The 16,211-nt window shown below is 36.4% G+C and overlaps 1 protein-coding gene across 2 annotated transcripts; it reads left to right on the top strand.

The window, feature by feature from the left end:
* Positions 1–1,058: 1,058 nt before the first annotated feature.
* Positions 1,059–15,852, top strand: LOC110795592 (ABC transporter G family member 7). 2 transcript variants are annotated; one of them, XM_022000611.2, is made up of 12 exons: positions 1,059–1,508; positions 4,098–4,288; positions 4,387–4,534; positions 4,698–4,830; positions 7,701–7,902; positions 8,011–8,284; positions 9,140–9,271; positions 11,926–12,146; positions 13,179–13,391; positions 13,544–13,628; positions 15,205–15,541; positions 15,612–15,852. In XM_022000611.2, the coding sequence occupies exons 1-12, from the start codon at positions 1,239–1,241 to the stop codon at positions 15,620–15,622; spliced, it is 2,217 nt and encodes a 738-aa protein (XP_021856303.1). In that variant the 5' UTR covers positions 1,059–1,238; the 3' UTR covers positions 15,623–15,852. The 2 variants fall into 2 exon arrangements, with proteins under 2 accessions (XP_021856303.1, XP_021856304.1); XM_022000612.2 differs by having other exon boundaries at positions 1,370–1,508; positions 4,085–4,288.
* Positions 15,853–16,211: the final 359 nt, after the last annotated feature.

The following is a 16,211-nucleotide window of genomic DNA, read 5'->3' as shown; positions in this document are numbered from 1 at the left end:
AAATATTATTTGAGGATTATTTTATTTGTGAGCTCATACCCACATGTCTCAGGATTATTTTATGCCTAATTCCGCTGCTAATAATGAGCTAAGTGCGGTTAATTGCCGATAATTAAGGTATCGAAAAGTCAGGGCGTTACAATTCACATACTTCCTTCGTTCCGGAAATATCGCACCACGGTTGACTTTTACTCCTCTAACAATTACTTTGACTCTTAATATCTCAAATCGCGCGTGCAAGTAAAAATTATTTCCTCCGATTTTTAATACTCGCAACGTTTGTGATTTCTACACTATTCACATATTATAATTTGACCATTGTTGGCAATTTATACGTAAGATAAAATATAATCATGTGGGATCTTGTTAGATTCGTCTTAATGTGATTTTCAAAATATTAACTTTTTATAATTTTTGCTTAAAAAGAATTAAAGATATTAATAATCAAAGTTGTGCATTGGCATGCGTGAAAGTGACAAACGTTGCGAGTAAAAATGAACAGAGGAAGTATAAAATTGATATTTAGATATAATATATCGATACGAATTTAACATGACGCCACATGACTAAAATTTCAATACGTACGAATCACAAAAGGTGGCCAAAGTCGTAGTGTGAATAGTGTAAAGAACACATGATGCGATATTTCCGGAACGGAGGGAGATTATACTTTGACCATTATTGGTGATTTATATGCAAGATAAACCATAGTCATGTGGGATCTAGTTAGATTCGTCTTAATGTATATTTTCAAAATATTAACTTTTTATAATTTTCGCTTAAAGAGAATTAAATATATTAATGATCAAAGTTGTGCATTGACAATTTAACAAACGTTACGAGTAATAAATAATTTACCCACTATCTCCACTTTCATCTTATTTTAATAAATTTAACTCACTCCACTAAAACTATATGTCAGTCAAACAAGTAATGGAAGGTGTAATTCTTTATATTACGTTGGAAATTTTCGTTAACCTTTGTGTTGAAAAATCTTATCCTGGAATCCAACACGTGTTCGGCTTTTTAGCCTTTTACGGAGTAGCAAGTAGCAACTCTTATCAAGAAAGACAAATTTACACGATTTCGTACAAATTTCATACGACGTTCCGCAACTCTTTTCAAAATACTCCCGTATCAAATTAACACCATCTTCACTCCCACTTCCTTCTCTCTCTACTACCAACGGGCGGAGCACTCACAATTTGCATTTACAACTATTACCACAGGAGAGAAAAATGGTGGGGATCGGCGGGAAGAAGGTAGGAGAGATCGTCGGAAAAATAGGCGGAAATGGCGTCGGCCAAGTTCTGGTTGCTGTCGCCGCTGCGCTCTTCGTCCGGTTGTTCTCCGGCCCCGGTCCTGTGTTGTTTCCGGAGAGCGACTTCGACGACGAGAATAGCGAATTTGACGATTCCGGCGAGTCACCAGTCGACAGGAAAGTTTTTCCGGTGACTATTCGTTGGAGTAACATCACTTGCTCACTCTCCGACAAGAAGTCTAAATCAGTTAGTTCTCTAATTTTGATTGTTTTACAGAATATTTGCATCTTATGTTGTTTGAATTTGTCATTGTTTTGCTTGAAATTAGCGTTGCTGTCATAGTGAATTTTGCTGCTGTTTTTGTTGGTAAAACTTTCAAAGGCTTCTTGTGAGTAATTGAATGATAAAATTATACAGTACCATAAATTTTGAGAAATAAAGGAGTAATTAGGGGAGGGGACTAACCGTAGTAACTTAGTGACCATGAATTATGATCACACCCAAAGTTAGTTGCAGTCCTGTTGCTTATGGCTTGTACAACGCTTGTCAACGTGAGGGGATATGGACCGGACTGGACAGGTGATTGTCATAGAAAATACCAGCCATTAGTATACATTTTCTTTGCCTTGTTGGAAAATGGAGTAACCTCTTTCGCGGAGTCTGCCCCAACTATGAGATGGAGTGTATTTGTTAGTTTGTTACACTCGTACAATACTTGAAGTTGATTATTGTAATCGGCACTAAACCATCAGGCCATCACATAGACTTGAACTTAATAAAATATACTTGTATGGAGTAAGAGTAAGTTGACATTATTGTGTTGATTGTCCACTTATTAAGTGAGTGTTTCTGGTTCAAGGAATTGTGGAGTAAAGCCTTGAGTGGTTTTTTTAAAAAGAATGTAGGAGCTAGTTTGTTATTGTTTTTTTATTTTCAAGTATTCTGGTTTTTAGAAAACGGACAATAATATGGAAACCAAAAATAATAGTTTTCATTCATGATTTAACCTAGATCCTATGATATTCAAAATTATAAAACATGAAAACTAGCAATGATACCTAAAGGACCTTAAACATATGGTTTTATGAAATCGGTAAGTTTGTGGGTTATGTGGTGTAAATTAGCAAATCAAAAGGTCTTGCAAGCAGAAGGTGATTTATTGTACACCTGAATAACACCCAGTTTTCTTATTAACTTTTAATATGTTTTGATTAACGTTATATTGTGAAAAAGATAAGTATTTTAAAGGGTTAAATAGTTACCTTCATACATTATTATTTGATTTTGAAGGAATAAGTTTTATTATAATGAAAAAATTTATCACAAAAATTAGATATTTTTTACACATCAAGGGTAACTTATCATTTTGAGTTAACTGATGTATTGTACACCACCTCTAAATAAGAATTTGTGTTAGTAAATTACCCATAAACTTATGTTAATATTTAAATGTTCATTACCTCCTCTCTTTTTCCTTCCCCTTTGTTGACACCGTACTGGGTAGGGGTCGGGTAGAATTAACCTAATCACCACGCCGATCGGCTACTCCGGCGATACAGCTCTCTAATTCCTAGATACAGAAACACCACTAGGAAGTAGTAGAGAAGGGAACCTTGGATACAGTAAGACTACCAAGGGGAAAGGGAGATTATACTCAACCTAAACAACACTCAAAGTGTTTGATATATTTCTCATACAAAGGCTTGTGTTCTGCCGATTACATCCATGACTATTTATAGCCTTAATTCAGTTACTATTACAACTACATAATTAATGCATTCAAATGAGCAATAAACATAAGTCAATATTATTGTGCTGAGGATGGAGTTTTTCTATCGTTGCAGGCATAGGGTGGCTATAGGGGGTGGTTATAGGGGTTGGCAGTAGAGTGATGCTTCTTGTCAAATATTGTGTTCTCATGTAAGACTTTGTCATTTGTTGCCCCATTACCTACTCCAAATATTCTTCAAAGCATCTTATTTTGATTAGTGTTTTGGTTAATGAACATGCACACTAAAATAATTATCTTAGTTTATATTTCATATTAAACCCTTTTAAGAGTACATGACAAAGTTCCTGCACCCATATGATTGAAATTCTAAAATCCCTCCATATGAGTTTCTTTAGTTCTCATGTTGGAGAAACTTTAGGGAGTGTCGGTACGTCTGCTCTTTTCTTAAATGCAAATAGTGCTTAAAAGTGGATGGGGAAAGATTCATTCAAAAGAAGAGAGACTAAGAGAAGCGTAGTGTAAAGGAAGTTATCCCGTACATGATACATGTAAGCCACTCTCTTAGAGGCGTATAGAACTATGTTCGTAGTGCACTTTACTAGGCATGCAAATCTGAGAAGCTAGTGCATTTCAACTCCATATATGCAACTTCCAGGATTATGTATATTTACCCTGTCATTTGACGTTGATGGATGGGAAATTGTTAAGGTTGGGTATATAACTCGGAGGAAGACTTGGACAATAGTGGCTTGCATCCATTTTGGACGCAAGTGACTCTTTTAGTACTGATTAATTTGTTATTGAATTTGTCAGTACCAACAAAGAGTATGCTACCAACAAAGTCTAATTGGTACCAATTACTAATGTATTTGTATACCAATAACAGCTTAAATTTATACAATAACATACGGAGTACTAAATTTGTACCAATAGGTGTTACTTGGGTCCCAAATGGACCCAAGCTACTATTGATCTTCATAATAATATCATGTATACATCTTATCTTTGGCTACGATAATATCTTTTGCTCTAGTACAAATTATATTATGATATTATCATTATGTAAATAATCCCTTGATTGGATATTAAGTTTTGTTGTTTAGGTAAGATTCCTGCTAAAAGATGTTAGTGGGGAGGCTAAACCTGGAAAGTTGTTGGCGATAATGGGGCCATCAGGGTCGGGGAAGACAACACTACTTAATGTTTTAGCAGGTCAAGTTGCAGCGTCACCAAGGTTAAGTTTATCAGGCTTTCTGGAAGTCAACGGACAGCGAAAGTCAAAGAAATCTTACAGGTATGACGAGCTTTATATGGAACAAATCCTTTCAAAATTTAATCACGGGGCTTTTCTTTTTGGCTTTTGTTCATTCAAGGATATTCTTGCTGTTCCAGGTATGCTTATATCAGACAGGAAGACCTCTTTTTCTCCCAGATGACTGTGCGTGAAACACTGTCTCTTGCTGCAGAACTCCAGCTTCCACAGATGTCAGAACAAGCAAAAGATGATTATATAAATGATCTCTTGTGTAAATTGGGCTTGGTAAGACTGATACTATAAATGTTTTATCAAATCTTTCAAGTGTTTCCTATGCAGACATATTGGAGGAAAATTATATGGTTACCTTTTCCCTTTATTTTTTTATGACTTAATATGAAGAGCCTTTACTAATATTCTGCTTCCGATACTGAACTATTCCCAAAAGGTCAGTTGTGCGGATTCAATTGTTGGTGACGCAAAGGTGCGTGGCATTAGTGGTGGTGAAAAGAAACGTCTGTCTCTGGCGTGTGAACTAATTGCAAGTCCTTCAGTTATATTTGCAGATGAACCGACGACTGGTACACACTCTTCACCTTATGCAAGCTTGTTGTTGTTTTCTTTTCAGTAAAATATAATATTTTCCTTTTCTTCCATTTACATGAATGTTAATACATGTTCGGCAGTGTGAATATACATGTCATTGTCCACCGCTATGCTGTTTCTAACTGATTATGCATATATTTTACTCTGTGGACTCTGATAAATATCATCACTCCAAACATTAAAAAGCCAGTGGTAAAAGTTATCACATTATGTTTAAGCCTTGGGATTTTATTTAATCTCAAGGGTTTAAAGATAAAGTTAGGTGTTGATTTTATTGGCTGTATTTGATTTTTCATGTTCTAACAGTTTATATCTTATATGCATGCTGAAGTGTGGTCTTAATTCTCAAGTGCTCCTGTCCTAAGAGTATAGTAGTTGTCCACTTCTTCTGTTTCAGATTTTCAAAACAATTGTCAAACTTCTAATTGTAATATACTACATATATGTTATGGCACAAAACTAAAAGATAGTACAAGGATTGAAGGGGAATTTTGAGAGTATCACCAATAAGAGTAATATTTAGAGATTAATTAGAGAGAGAAAGAATTCAGCAAGGAGCTTGTAATTTCATCCATGATAAATGGCAATTACATTATCATGGCTTTATACAGCCTTACAATATGGAAATGACTGAAATGTAAATGACAATAAACCCTGACAGCTGCCATTAGTATATTCCCTTTGACAGAACCTTCCACTGAATTCAAGGAGAGCTTTATTTAGCCGTTGGCCAGTTTGTCAGGTGTGTACTCTTGGTTTGTCGTTATCTTCCCAGCTCATTTCTGCTGAAATCATCCTTTCCTGCAAGATGCTAATTGCTTCTGTACTCAATGCAGTTGTGTGACCCCACATTCCTTTTATTCGACCTTCCCTTAATAGAATGCTTGCATCACATAAGTACAATTCTGGTACAAGTCCGTACTACCTCATCTATTTTTATTATTTAGGGATTTTAAAGAATTTCATAAATGGCCTGAGTTCCTCTTGTAGACTTACCATGACTGACAACTTTTTTAAACCAGGTTAACTTACAACAGTACAGATGTTCTGAGTTTTTTTCTTGCTTCTTCCACTTTACCTTCTTAATGAGCTATCTAAAACATATTCCCAAGTCCCAACCCATGTTGACACTACCCTAACAACTTGCAAAAGCCATGTTTTAGTAGAATTTACAAACTTATCTCAATAGCCGCAGACATTAGAACTTCAGGACAACCATTTCAACACTCAGGTTCCATGGGTACTAAGAGTGTAGGACCGATCTTGCTTTCAGCATCATTGTTGTGGGGAATTGGTGATGCTGTGTGGTAATTTTTTGTCGCTGATGCTGGCTAGCCTACTTTTGAAGAAATTGAGAGTTTTCTGTTCCCTTGACATACTTTAATAAAAAGAATCAATGAAACATGTCTATTACCGTAGCAGTGCCGGGAATACGATGACGCCACCATTATGGGGCCTTATGCAATTCTCAAAACCCGAGGCTCTCATTCAATGGGAAAAAAAGGAAGTGCATAAAAAATAGGACTTGTTACGAATCGAACCCAAGATCCTGGGTATTGCACAACAACACCTTGACCACTACTCCAATTCTGTTTTTGTTTGTATTTAGGAAACTAATTATACTTTATCTGAAATTTGGAGGCCTTGTTTCGTCGTTGACCCCGCGCCACCCCAGAGCCGCCCCTGACTAATTGACGCTTTTTTTATCAAATTCAAAGCAAGCATCTTCTTGTAATGGAAGAGGAGAAACCAGTGTAACATAATTCGCTATATAATTCGCCTTTTCAATTCGCGGTTCGCCCAAAATGGGACAAATATAGGCAAAAACCGACCATACTTCGCTCTTTTCGGATCGCAATTCGCAGGGAGATTAGGGAATTATGTAACACTGGGAGAAACTATGTACGTTAACATGCTATGAGTTTATCTACGGTGTTATGCCTGTTTCTTTTTGTCAAGAACTGTCACGAGTTTGTGGGAAGGTGCTGCGTAGGAGAAGCTAATGTTTGCTGGAGTCTAAGTGCATATAGCTTGGTAATGCGCAGTTATAATTACAGAAAAAAGATCTAGCTTTGATGTTGGGCATATATATCTGATACTATATCTATAATCTATACAACCTTTCAAAAGGCGTTGCCTTTCAGGAACTCCTCCACATGCATCCCCACCACCTTAGCAATGACACGCTGCCGATATGGCGCCACATCATGGAATTTCTTTGACATGTTAACTTTAAAAAAAAAAATTGTACCAATCAATCTTTGAACCCAAGTCTTCCGAATACTTATTGAATAATTTTACCACTAATACACTTGGTAAGGTGATTGTAGTGTATTAACAGTAGTGCGCCTACTGTTAATTTGACCCAACAACTTCTTGTTTTGACCTCTCCCCTTTCCATAACTAATACAGCCTTTTTAATATGGGTTCATAAATTCAAATTGATGATCTTTCTTGATAGGTGTATGTCATATAAGGCCAAGCCCGAAAAAGGTTCATATTTGTCATTGTGCATCATACGGTCATACCCTATTCCTCCAAACTCTTATGTTTTCAAGCCCACACACTTATCCTTCCAGATCTTATTCCCTACGCTCTTCAATGGTCCATTGGTCTCTATATGTTTGGAAATACGAGAGAAGTTTAATAAGTATGCTGAATATGTAAATATGGTCCTTTTTCTCTCCAAGTAGAATTTTCTTTAGATGTGTTGTCTTACTTGCCTAGTTGGGATTTAAAGTTTTCTCAATAAGACAGTCATGTGTAATAGCTCTGTCATTAGTACTTGATATCATATGTTATAATTGATTATCTCATCTGTCTTGCTGACTTTTGTTACTTTCAGGGCTTGATGCGTTCCAGGCAGAAAAGGTAATGGAAACGCTCAGCCAACTTGCACAAGATGGTCATACTGTGATCTGCTCAATACACCAACCTAGAGGATCAATTTATTACAAATTCGACGACATTATCTTGCTGACAGATGGTTCTCTTATTTATGCTGGCCTTGCTAGGGATGAACCATTGTCATATTTTGCGAAGCTTGGGTTGGTTATTGAACCTTATGCTATATTCAGTTCTACTGTCACCTAATTATTTGGTGTTCAATGGTTTAAACTTTGGGATGTTGCCTAACCTGTGGGTTCACCGAACAGGTACCTCTGCCCAGATCATGTCAATCCTGCTGAATTTTTGGCTGATCTCATATCGATTGATTATAGTTCATCTGAAAGTATTAACAGCTCTCAGAAAAGGATAGATGGTCTTGCTGAGGCACTTTCGCAACAAATTTCCTCTGTTATTTATGCAACTCCACTTATTATTGAAGATAAATTCATAAAAGGAATGAGGTTTGGAGGAAAAGCATATGCTAAGCAAGGGTGTTGGTGGAGAGAATTTTGGTTGCTTCTTAGACGTGCGTGGATGCAGGTATTTGATCACATAAGTTTCCATATGACTTTTGTAATTCTGTACTCATAAATGAGTTAATTCTTGCACGTTGTCTGTTATTTATTAGAGATGCGTGGATGCAGAATATTGCATCACAAATTAAAGATATAAATGAGAAGTTATGCACCGGCAAGCTTGAAACTAGAAGTGTTGCATCCAAAAATAAACAAAGTATATGTTAGTAATCCAGTACTATGAAGACATAATGTTTCACGGGAATGGTCTGGTTCAAGAGATATATTGTTCTTCACAAATTCTTAATAGAAGTGGCGTACAATAAATAAGTAAAAGTTAACTAAAAATGCTTAAAAATTACCCTTACATATGTAAAAGTTATCTATTTTCTAGTGATAAATTTTTCGTTTTAATAAATATTATTTCTTCAAAATCACTAATAATGTAAAAAATTAATCATTTAACCCTTTAAAATGTTTATCCATCAACTTCTTTTTATAATATAAAAATCAATCAAAACATATTAAAAGTTACAAAAAACTGGGTAAAAGTTATCTTGGTGCACAATAAATTTATTGTATACCTTATGCGTGCAAGACCTTTTGATTGTTCTTTACTTGGTGGGGTCGGGGAGTTGACCAATACACCTTTCAGTTCAGGTTCTCATTTCTCCTAGTCGCACTAGTTGCATAGCTATTTCTGCTTGGATGTGATCATGTTATCTGGTCGGTGTCACTGGTTTTTAGAATGCTGATATAACTGTTTCTCTTGACATGACTTTTATTTTATGTTACACACTTGTCATTTCAGACTCAGAGAATTCATTAGTTTATTTTGTGTTTTTTCAGTTCTTCTGACCACAAGGTTTTGCTTGATCAGGCTTCTCGAGATGGGCCAACAAATAAGGTACGGGCCAGAATGTCAATTGCATCAGCAATAATATTTGGCTCAGTCTTTTGGAGGATGGGAAGATCTCAAACATCAATTCAGGACAGAATGGGGCTGCTGCAGGTACAATTATGTACTTCATGAGTTGGTATACAGTTTTTTGCTTGGATTTAGCATATAGTGTCTGCAATCTTATGTAAATAACATTGGGGAAGGAGCTCCATGGACATATGAAAAATCAGGGGAAGGGGTCATTGGTCATGGTCCATATTTGTGAGATTCAGAAAGTGCAGCGCATTCTTGCCTTGTGGCAAGGGGCTAGTTGATTGTATAATTTTAGCGTGCCTAATGGCTCAAGCGAGAGAAAGTGTAAATGCTTGGTGGGACTTTCACGACGGCGTCAAGTTTGCATACATCAAGACATCAATTTAAAGGGATGTGCATTTAATCTACACTAGATATCAATCAAAAGATTGAATCCTCGATTCTCGTCGACTCAAGTGCTAACTAAAGAAAAATCTGGTGTTAAGGCTTTAGTTGCCATTATTTCGTTCATTCATCGGTATGCTCCCAGGTATCTACCTATCCCAAAGAGACTTTTTTTTCTTTTATTAAACTACCTGCAACGATGTTAAAAATCAACATAGCTTAGACACCATTAATTGAAGAATCTAAGAAAGAAGAAGATGATTAATTAATTAGCTTGAATTACAGAAAATCTTAATGATATTCAAGCTTTCCAGAAGATTGATTCACTCTCAAATAACTCTCTAAAATCAACATTAGATATGGTTTCTATCTCACTGATCTTCTCTTTGTATACCATTTTGTGAACCTAACTAACTGGCTACTTCTAAGAACTTATTCTAGCTACTAATTATGCATTACCTACATTCCCCTTCCCCGTTAGGCTAGTCCATTGCAAAAAAATGGTCAAACATTATAAGCGCACTATTCTTATACACCGTACAAGTAAAAAACTTAATTTTATCACATTCAAGGGTCAACACTCAACAAGTACCCAACAACATGAGCCTGCTTGGCTTAATGTCTTACGCAACATACAAATATATACAAGGTACTAATGTAGATAGAGAATATTCTGACAGAAAGAGATAAAATAAATTTACCCATTCTGTTCATCGGATTAAATTCAACTCCAAAGGTCATTTGTGTAAAAGATTGTCACAGTCTCTCTGTGTACCAATCATAGGAGATTGTCATAATCGTAGTGGCATTGTGCCATTGTGGGATCAAGTGGTCTCTAATTGGTGCGGCTGGGCATGTTGCGTTCCTTACTCCATGGTTTAACGAAGTGGACCATTTTCACCTTATCTTTGTATTTACGTGTACTTAAATTATTTAGGTTGGGGTCGGCTAACATGAAGCGTCATAAGGAAGCGTCCGAGAAACGTGAAGAAGGATATTAAAAGGTTGTGTTAAAGAGAGTAGACACACAAATTCAGAAAGTGAAGGTGAGGATAATGAGACACGAAAAATAGGGAACAAGAAGAAAACAAGGTCGGTTTAAAGAAGCACTAAGATGTTAAAAATAATATGCTAAAGGGAGAGAAGTTTGCAAAGGAAAATAGAAAAAGAAGTCATGTTGAGTTGTAAATATACCAACACAGTAACACCTAATCTGTCCTACAATTTTGTTGACTGTAATGTTAGTCTGAAGTGTGAGGTTTGGGTTTGGTTACAATATGAGTAATGGCTTATTATAACTGCTGATATAGTAATATACTGGTCTATAATTGATGTTGTAGTGTGATTTGATAACATATGTTACGGACTAAGTTGTAAAACCTTTTCTTAAAAGAACATCCTTTATATGCTTCAACAGTAATGATTAGCCAAATGCTGGCAAAAGATCAATAGTATTGACTATGTATCGATCTCCAAACTAATTTCCTCTGTGCCTGCCTTTTCTTGTTGTAAGTTTGGTGTTTAATTTTTGGTTCCTCGTGCTGCTAAGAAAATCTCTGCCTCTTGCATAAAATGTGGTTATGTGACAATTTTCAATTTTATCTTTTCCAAAAGAATCAGGTTTTTGCGAAACAAGATACATTAGACTGTGGAGTGTGCTACATTGTTTATTAGTCTCTAATATGAATCACAAGTTATTTTTGTCTTGTGAATTTGATGCTGGATAAGAATAAGTTTAATTTATATTCTGTGAGCAATGTAGTCACATTAGCGGAGTTGGTAAATTTGAGTTCCGTGTGTTTCCTGCTAGCAGCGTATACTGTGGCCAGATCATTTGTGAAATCTATTTGTGTTTTGGAATTGTATTAAATATCCCTTTTTTCCCCCTTGTTGCTCTCTATTCTAGCCATCTATCTATGTCTCTTTGTTACAAATTAATCTTTTCACTTTCTTTGGAAATACTATTTTTATTTGATCTTTCGGGTTTCCGACATTACATAAAAAAAATACATATAGCCATAAAAGAAATATTCATATTTAACTTCAATGACTCCATGCCAATACTATAAGAAGTAATTTTGTTATTTATTTTCTCTTTTCGTCCCCTTACCCCTTTATATGATTGATTTATCAAATTATATATATCTGGCCTGCCCTATATATAATTCTTGGGTCCGTCACTGCTTACATGGGCGCTTAGCCGTGCGCCCGTGCATTGGACTGATATTATGTCCCGTATGCATATTCTAGCTCTAAAAATCACCTGTGGAATCTGTCACGAATTCATGTAAATGTGTTGTAGTTGTTTTTTGTTGTTGTTGATCTTGTATATATTTTGCTATTGCTAGGTTGCTGCTATAAATACTGCAATGGCTGCTTTGACAAAGACTGTTGGTGTTTTCCCAAAGGAGCGTGCAATTGTAGACAGGGAGCGGGCAAAGGGGTCTTATTCGTTGGGTCCATACTTACTCTCTAAGCTGCTGGCTGAAATACCTGTTGGAGCAGCGTTCCCGTTGTTGTTTGGTTCCGTTCTATATCCTATGGCACGTCTGCATCCCACTTTGTCCAGGTAATGTTATTTGAAGAATCATGTAAGCAAATTTGGCAGTGAGAAGAATTTACTATCTCTGCTCTGCGATGATTCAATATGCTAAGGGGGAATGGAAACGGTGGATTTCTTTCTACAGCTAGTTCTCAAAATTTGATACTAGAGGGCTAGGATGGTTTTCTGCTGAGGATTGAGGGAGTCAGGCCCCTGTGTCCTTACTGTTTTCTCTGGCAGTGGACTTCCTGAGTGGTTGTGCTTATTTTCACGTATGTTGATTGGATCCTTCCTCGACCATTCTGTATCCATGTTGTAGCCTTGTCATGTCCTTGTCAAACATGGGTGTGATGACTGTGATCCTTCAAAAATAGAAGAAAACCTAAAAATAGAGATATTTGCTGTGAACACCATTTCCATGTCTGGCATTTTGGCGAGCCTGAGTAACATAGATGTTCCTTAGGAATGGGAGATTGACTTGATTAAAGGCTTTAGAGTTGTGGGAGAGGAGATTTTTGCTTCACATCTGCAATTTGTGTCTGCCTATATTCTTTTTATCTGATGACAGAGAGGTTCATCACTGTGATTCCATGTTTGTCTTGGGCAATTTAAGTGTCATAGAAATTACTGTTCAGGTGCTTGTCTTGCTTTGGAATTCTTCGGCTGCATTATGTTTAGTTTTTCTAATGATATAGAGGCTTTTTTAGAATTTCCACTTTGTATATTGCTGGAGATCTTATCCATATTTCAAGTACGATAAAATTTGAATTTGATAAAAACGTCTTGCATGAGGCTGTTCATCACTTTGCCGGGTAGACGAAAGTAGGTAGCAATCTATACTGTGTGCCTACTATGTGAAACCTAACTGGTTTACTTAGCAGAAATTGCTAATTACTATAGTTCTTTAAAACCGTCTTCAATTCTTTAGTTTCCAACTTTCCATGTAGGGGTAAGCCCACTTACTGTTTCTAATCATCCAAGCTCCACTTCAAAAAAATGTTAAGGGTGATTTGTTCTTTAGTAGAACATTACATGCTGACTTGGTAATTGTAACTGTAGATTCGGGAAGTTCTGTGGAATTATGACTGTTGAGTCTTTCGCTGCATCTGCTATGGGTCTAACTGTGGGAGCCTTGGTTCCAACCACTGAAGCAGCAATGGCAGTTGGGCCATCTCTTATGACTGTTTTCATTGTCTTTGGAGGATACTATGCTAATGCAGACAACACCCCTGTTATTTTCCGTTGGATACCTCGCGTGTCTCTGATAAGATGGTAATTGTTATTGCACCACCTCTCCTACAGTCCCATGATATATCTAGATGTTTAGGCAAGGAAATCTGAAACAGGTGCCTGAAAAATCATGTACGCTATGTTGCTTTTGCTCACCTTTTATTTACTTTTATTATTTTTTTAATATTTGACAGGGCTTTTCAAGGACTATGTATCAATGAATTTAGAGGCCTGCAATTTGAGCATCAACATCCACTTGATCTGCAAACTGGAGAACAGGTATCGACAATACAGTACCTTGTATTTTTAAATCTTCTAAGAAATAGGCCTTCCATAGGTATTTAGGACCTGAAAACGTGATGCTTTTAGTTGGTAAAGGAATTATGCTACAAACAAATAAAGATCCACTTGATGATATTTAACTGTGCATCTGAAACAGTCAAATCAAACTTCTAACAATATTAATATTTTTGAATTTGTTTTATAATTAGGAAAATTTGTAAAATATAATCCAACCTTACCGGTTTTCCAAAACCAGTTCCACTTTTGAATAATCCAATAATAATCCAAAATTTATGTGGTATCTTCCCAAAATAGCATTTGACCTGTTGGTGACCGGATAGATAAGTTAATAGACACGTGTCACTCTCTAATTAGTCTAAATTATTTTACTTCAACTTTAATTTCATTTTTTAAAGGAATTAAATTTTAATTTGTAAAAACTATATTTCCCCTTCTTCATCCGTATATTCCATTTTCTCTCCTCTCCTCTTCCATGGTAGCTTCTCCCACCTTCCTCCCATGGATCCTCCCCTTGTTATACTATAGATGTACCCAGTGCAGTATCCTTCTTCCTCTGCCTGCTGCCTTCTACTTTATGTGGCCCCAATTGCTATTGCTAATCTTCATTCTTTTTCATGCAGCATCCTTCCCCAATTGCTTTAGCTTCTCATCGGCCCAATTGCTATTGCTAATCTTCATTCTTTTCCGTGTTGTTTCTGCAAAACAATTATTGTTAGTTGCAGTTGTTTTTGCAATTTGTTGTTGATTTTAGCAGGTCTCCTCCAAAAAAATCATACCTCTTTCTCTCACTTCCAAAACAACTATTCACGAGTGTTTGGCAACAGACTACATTTCATAGAATTTTTATCATTAACTTCAAGCATCCAGTAGAATTCAACTATATACCTTTTAAAAACACAAAGCAGCTAGAACATAATGATCAAGTATGCAGTGTGTATTTTTTATGTGTTTACATGCTCCACACCAAAAGGTTCAGGTAAAAGTGAAATTGTGAAAGCCAAACTGCAGTTTATGTTAATTACGGAGTATGAGACCTAGTTAATTGAGTTCCTCTGTTTATCTCTCAAACAAAGCAAGCTCCAAAAACGAGAAAGGAAAGTATTTGCCAAAAATGACTGCAAAGAAATGAACATAGCCATTATGTACTTTGTTCACTGTACTACATTTTGGAAGAAAGATCTTGGTTTATGTTTTGTGATCTGGTTCATTTAATTGAATACCTGTTACGGAATAGCTTGTAACTTTATTCTCTAAATTATCCTGATTAAAGTAGTAGCTTGGATGTGCATTTAAGATTGGAGGCGTATGTCTTGTCTTTAAAATAAGTGGTCCGGCATCTTATCAGCTGTCAGGTGTTTTCTGATTTGGCAAATAACGAGCAAGGCAGATTAGTTTTGCAAATTCTTAACGGGATAGGAGCCATCCCTGGGCTGTCTCTCATCTTTTAAGATTATATGTGCAAGGGGGGAGGCAGGAGATTGTTAATATGTTACCGTCTCTTGTAATGAATGTAGTTTTAGCTTCGTATTTCTTAACTTGAATCAATGTACAGGCACTGGAACGGCTATCATTTGCTGGTAGTGAAATTAAAGAGACTGTGGTGGCGCAAAGCAGGATATTACTATTTTGGTATTGCACAACTTATCTGTTACTGGAGAAGAATAAACCCAAGTACCAACCACTTGAGGCTCCTTCCCAAGGTCAAGTGCATGATCAAGTGTTACCAACTGAGAATGCAGAGGATAAAGAAGAACAGCCTATCTCTGAGCAAGTGGAGGGAAAAGAGCAGTCTTTCTCTGAGCAAGTCGAGCAGCCTTTCTCTGAGCAAGTGGAGGGAAAAGAGCAGCTTGAACCTCAAGCAGATCAAATTCAACCATTTTTCCTGGAAGGTTTGTAGAGTGTTGGGTATATTAAAGTTGGCATACAATGCGAAGCCATTTATTATTTTATCTCGTACAGGTTCTAAGTAAAGAGGAGATATATATTTTCGCACCAAGGGAGGCCGTCTTTCCTACTCTGATCAGAAAAGATAACTCAGTAATCAAGCTGTTGTGCTCAACTTTATCACACAATCAGGACAACATGTAAAACTGATCGCCTTGAAAGATGCTTGATCACCTTGAATTTGATCATAGTGCTTACTTTATTGTATAGACAGATTCACCAAGGTTTTAGCCTGTATTATCGTTTTCCGGTTGCCTTCCTCGTGTCATGTGGTGGTCAAATTATATGATACTAGTCTTATATGCACGCGATGCGTGCTGAGAGTATATATTGAAGTTTTCTTCGGGTTTTAGGGTTTTACAGAGGGAGGAAGATTGTGGCGAGAGAAAGATCCCAGTCTTGGAGAAAGGCAGTAAAATAATTAGGTTTGGAATACAATTAAATTGAAAAATAGAATGGGGTAGTTTAGTCTTTTACATGGGGATACCAAAAGTGAGGTTATCGAAATGTCCCTCAGATATGTTGATCTCCAATCACCTATTCTCATTACATGATATATGATTTCAAAATCTTCTGGATATTTCTTTCACAATCATGCAGGTGTCTTTTATGATA

The sequence above is a fragment of the Spinacia oleracea genome, chromosome 3 (assembly GCF_020520425.1).
Source record: "Spinacia oleracea cultivar Varoflay chromosome 3, BTI_SOV_V1, whole genome shotgun sequence".
NCBI classification, from domain to species: Eukaryota; Viridiplantae; Streptophyta; class Magnoliopsida; order Caryophyllales; family Amaranthaceae; genus Spinacia; species Spinacia oleracea.
This window is presented reverse-complemented; position numbering and strand designations above follow the sequence as displayed.

Excerpts from the sequence above, each read along its gene's own strand:
- LOC110795592 (XM_022000611.2), top strand. The coding sequence starts at position 1,239 with ATGGTGGGGATCGGCGGGAAGAAGGTAGGAGAGATCGTCGGAAAAATA. Across the intron at positions 7,903-8,010 it reads TCATATTTTGCGAAGCTTGG|GTACCTCTGCCCAGATCATG; the intron begins GTTGGTTATTGA and ends TTCACCGAACAG. Across the intron at positions 9,272-11,925 it reads ACAGAATGGGGCTGCTGCAG|GTTGCTGCTATAAATACTGC; the intron begins GTACAATTATGT and ends TGCTATTGCTAG.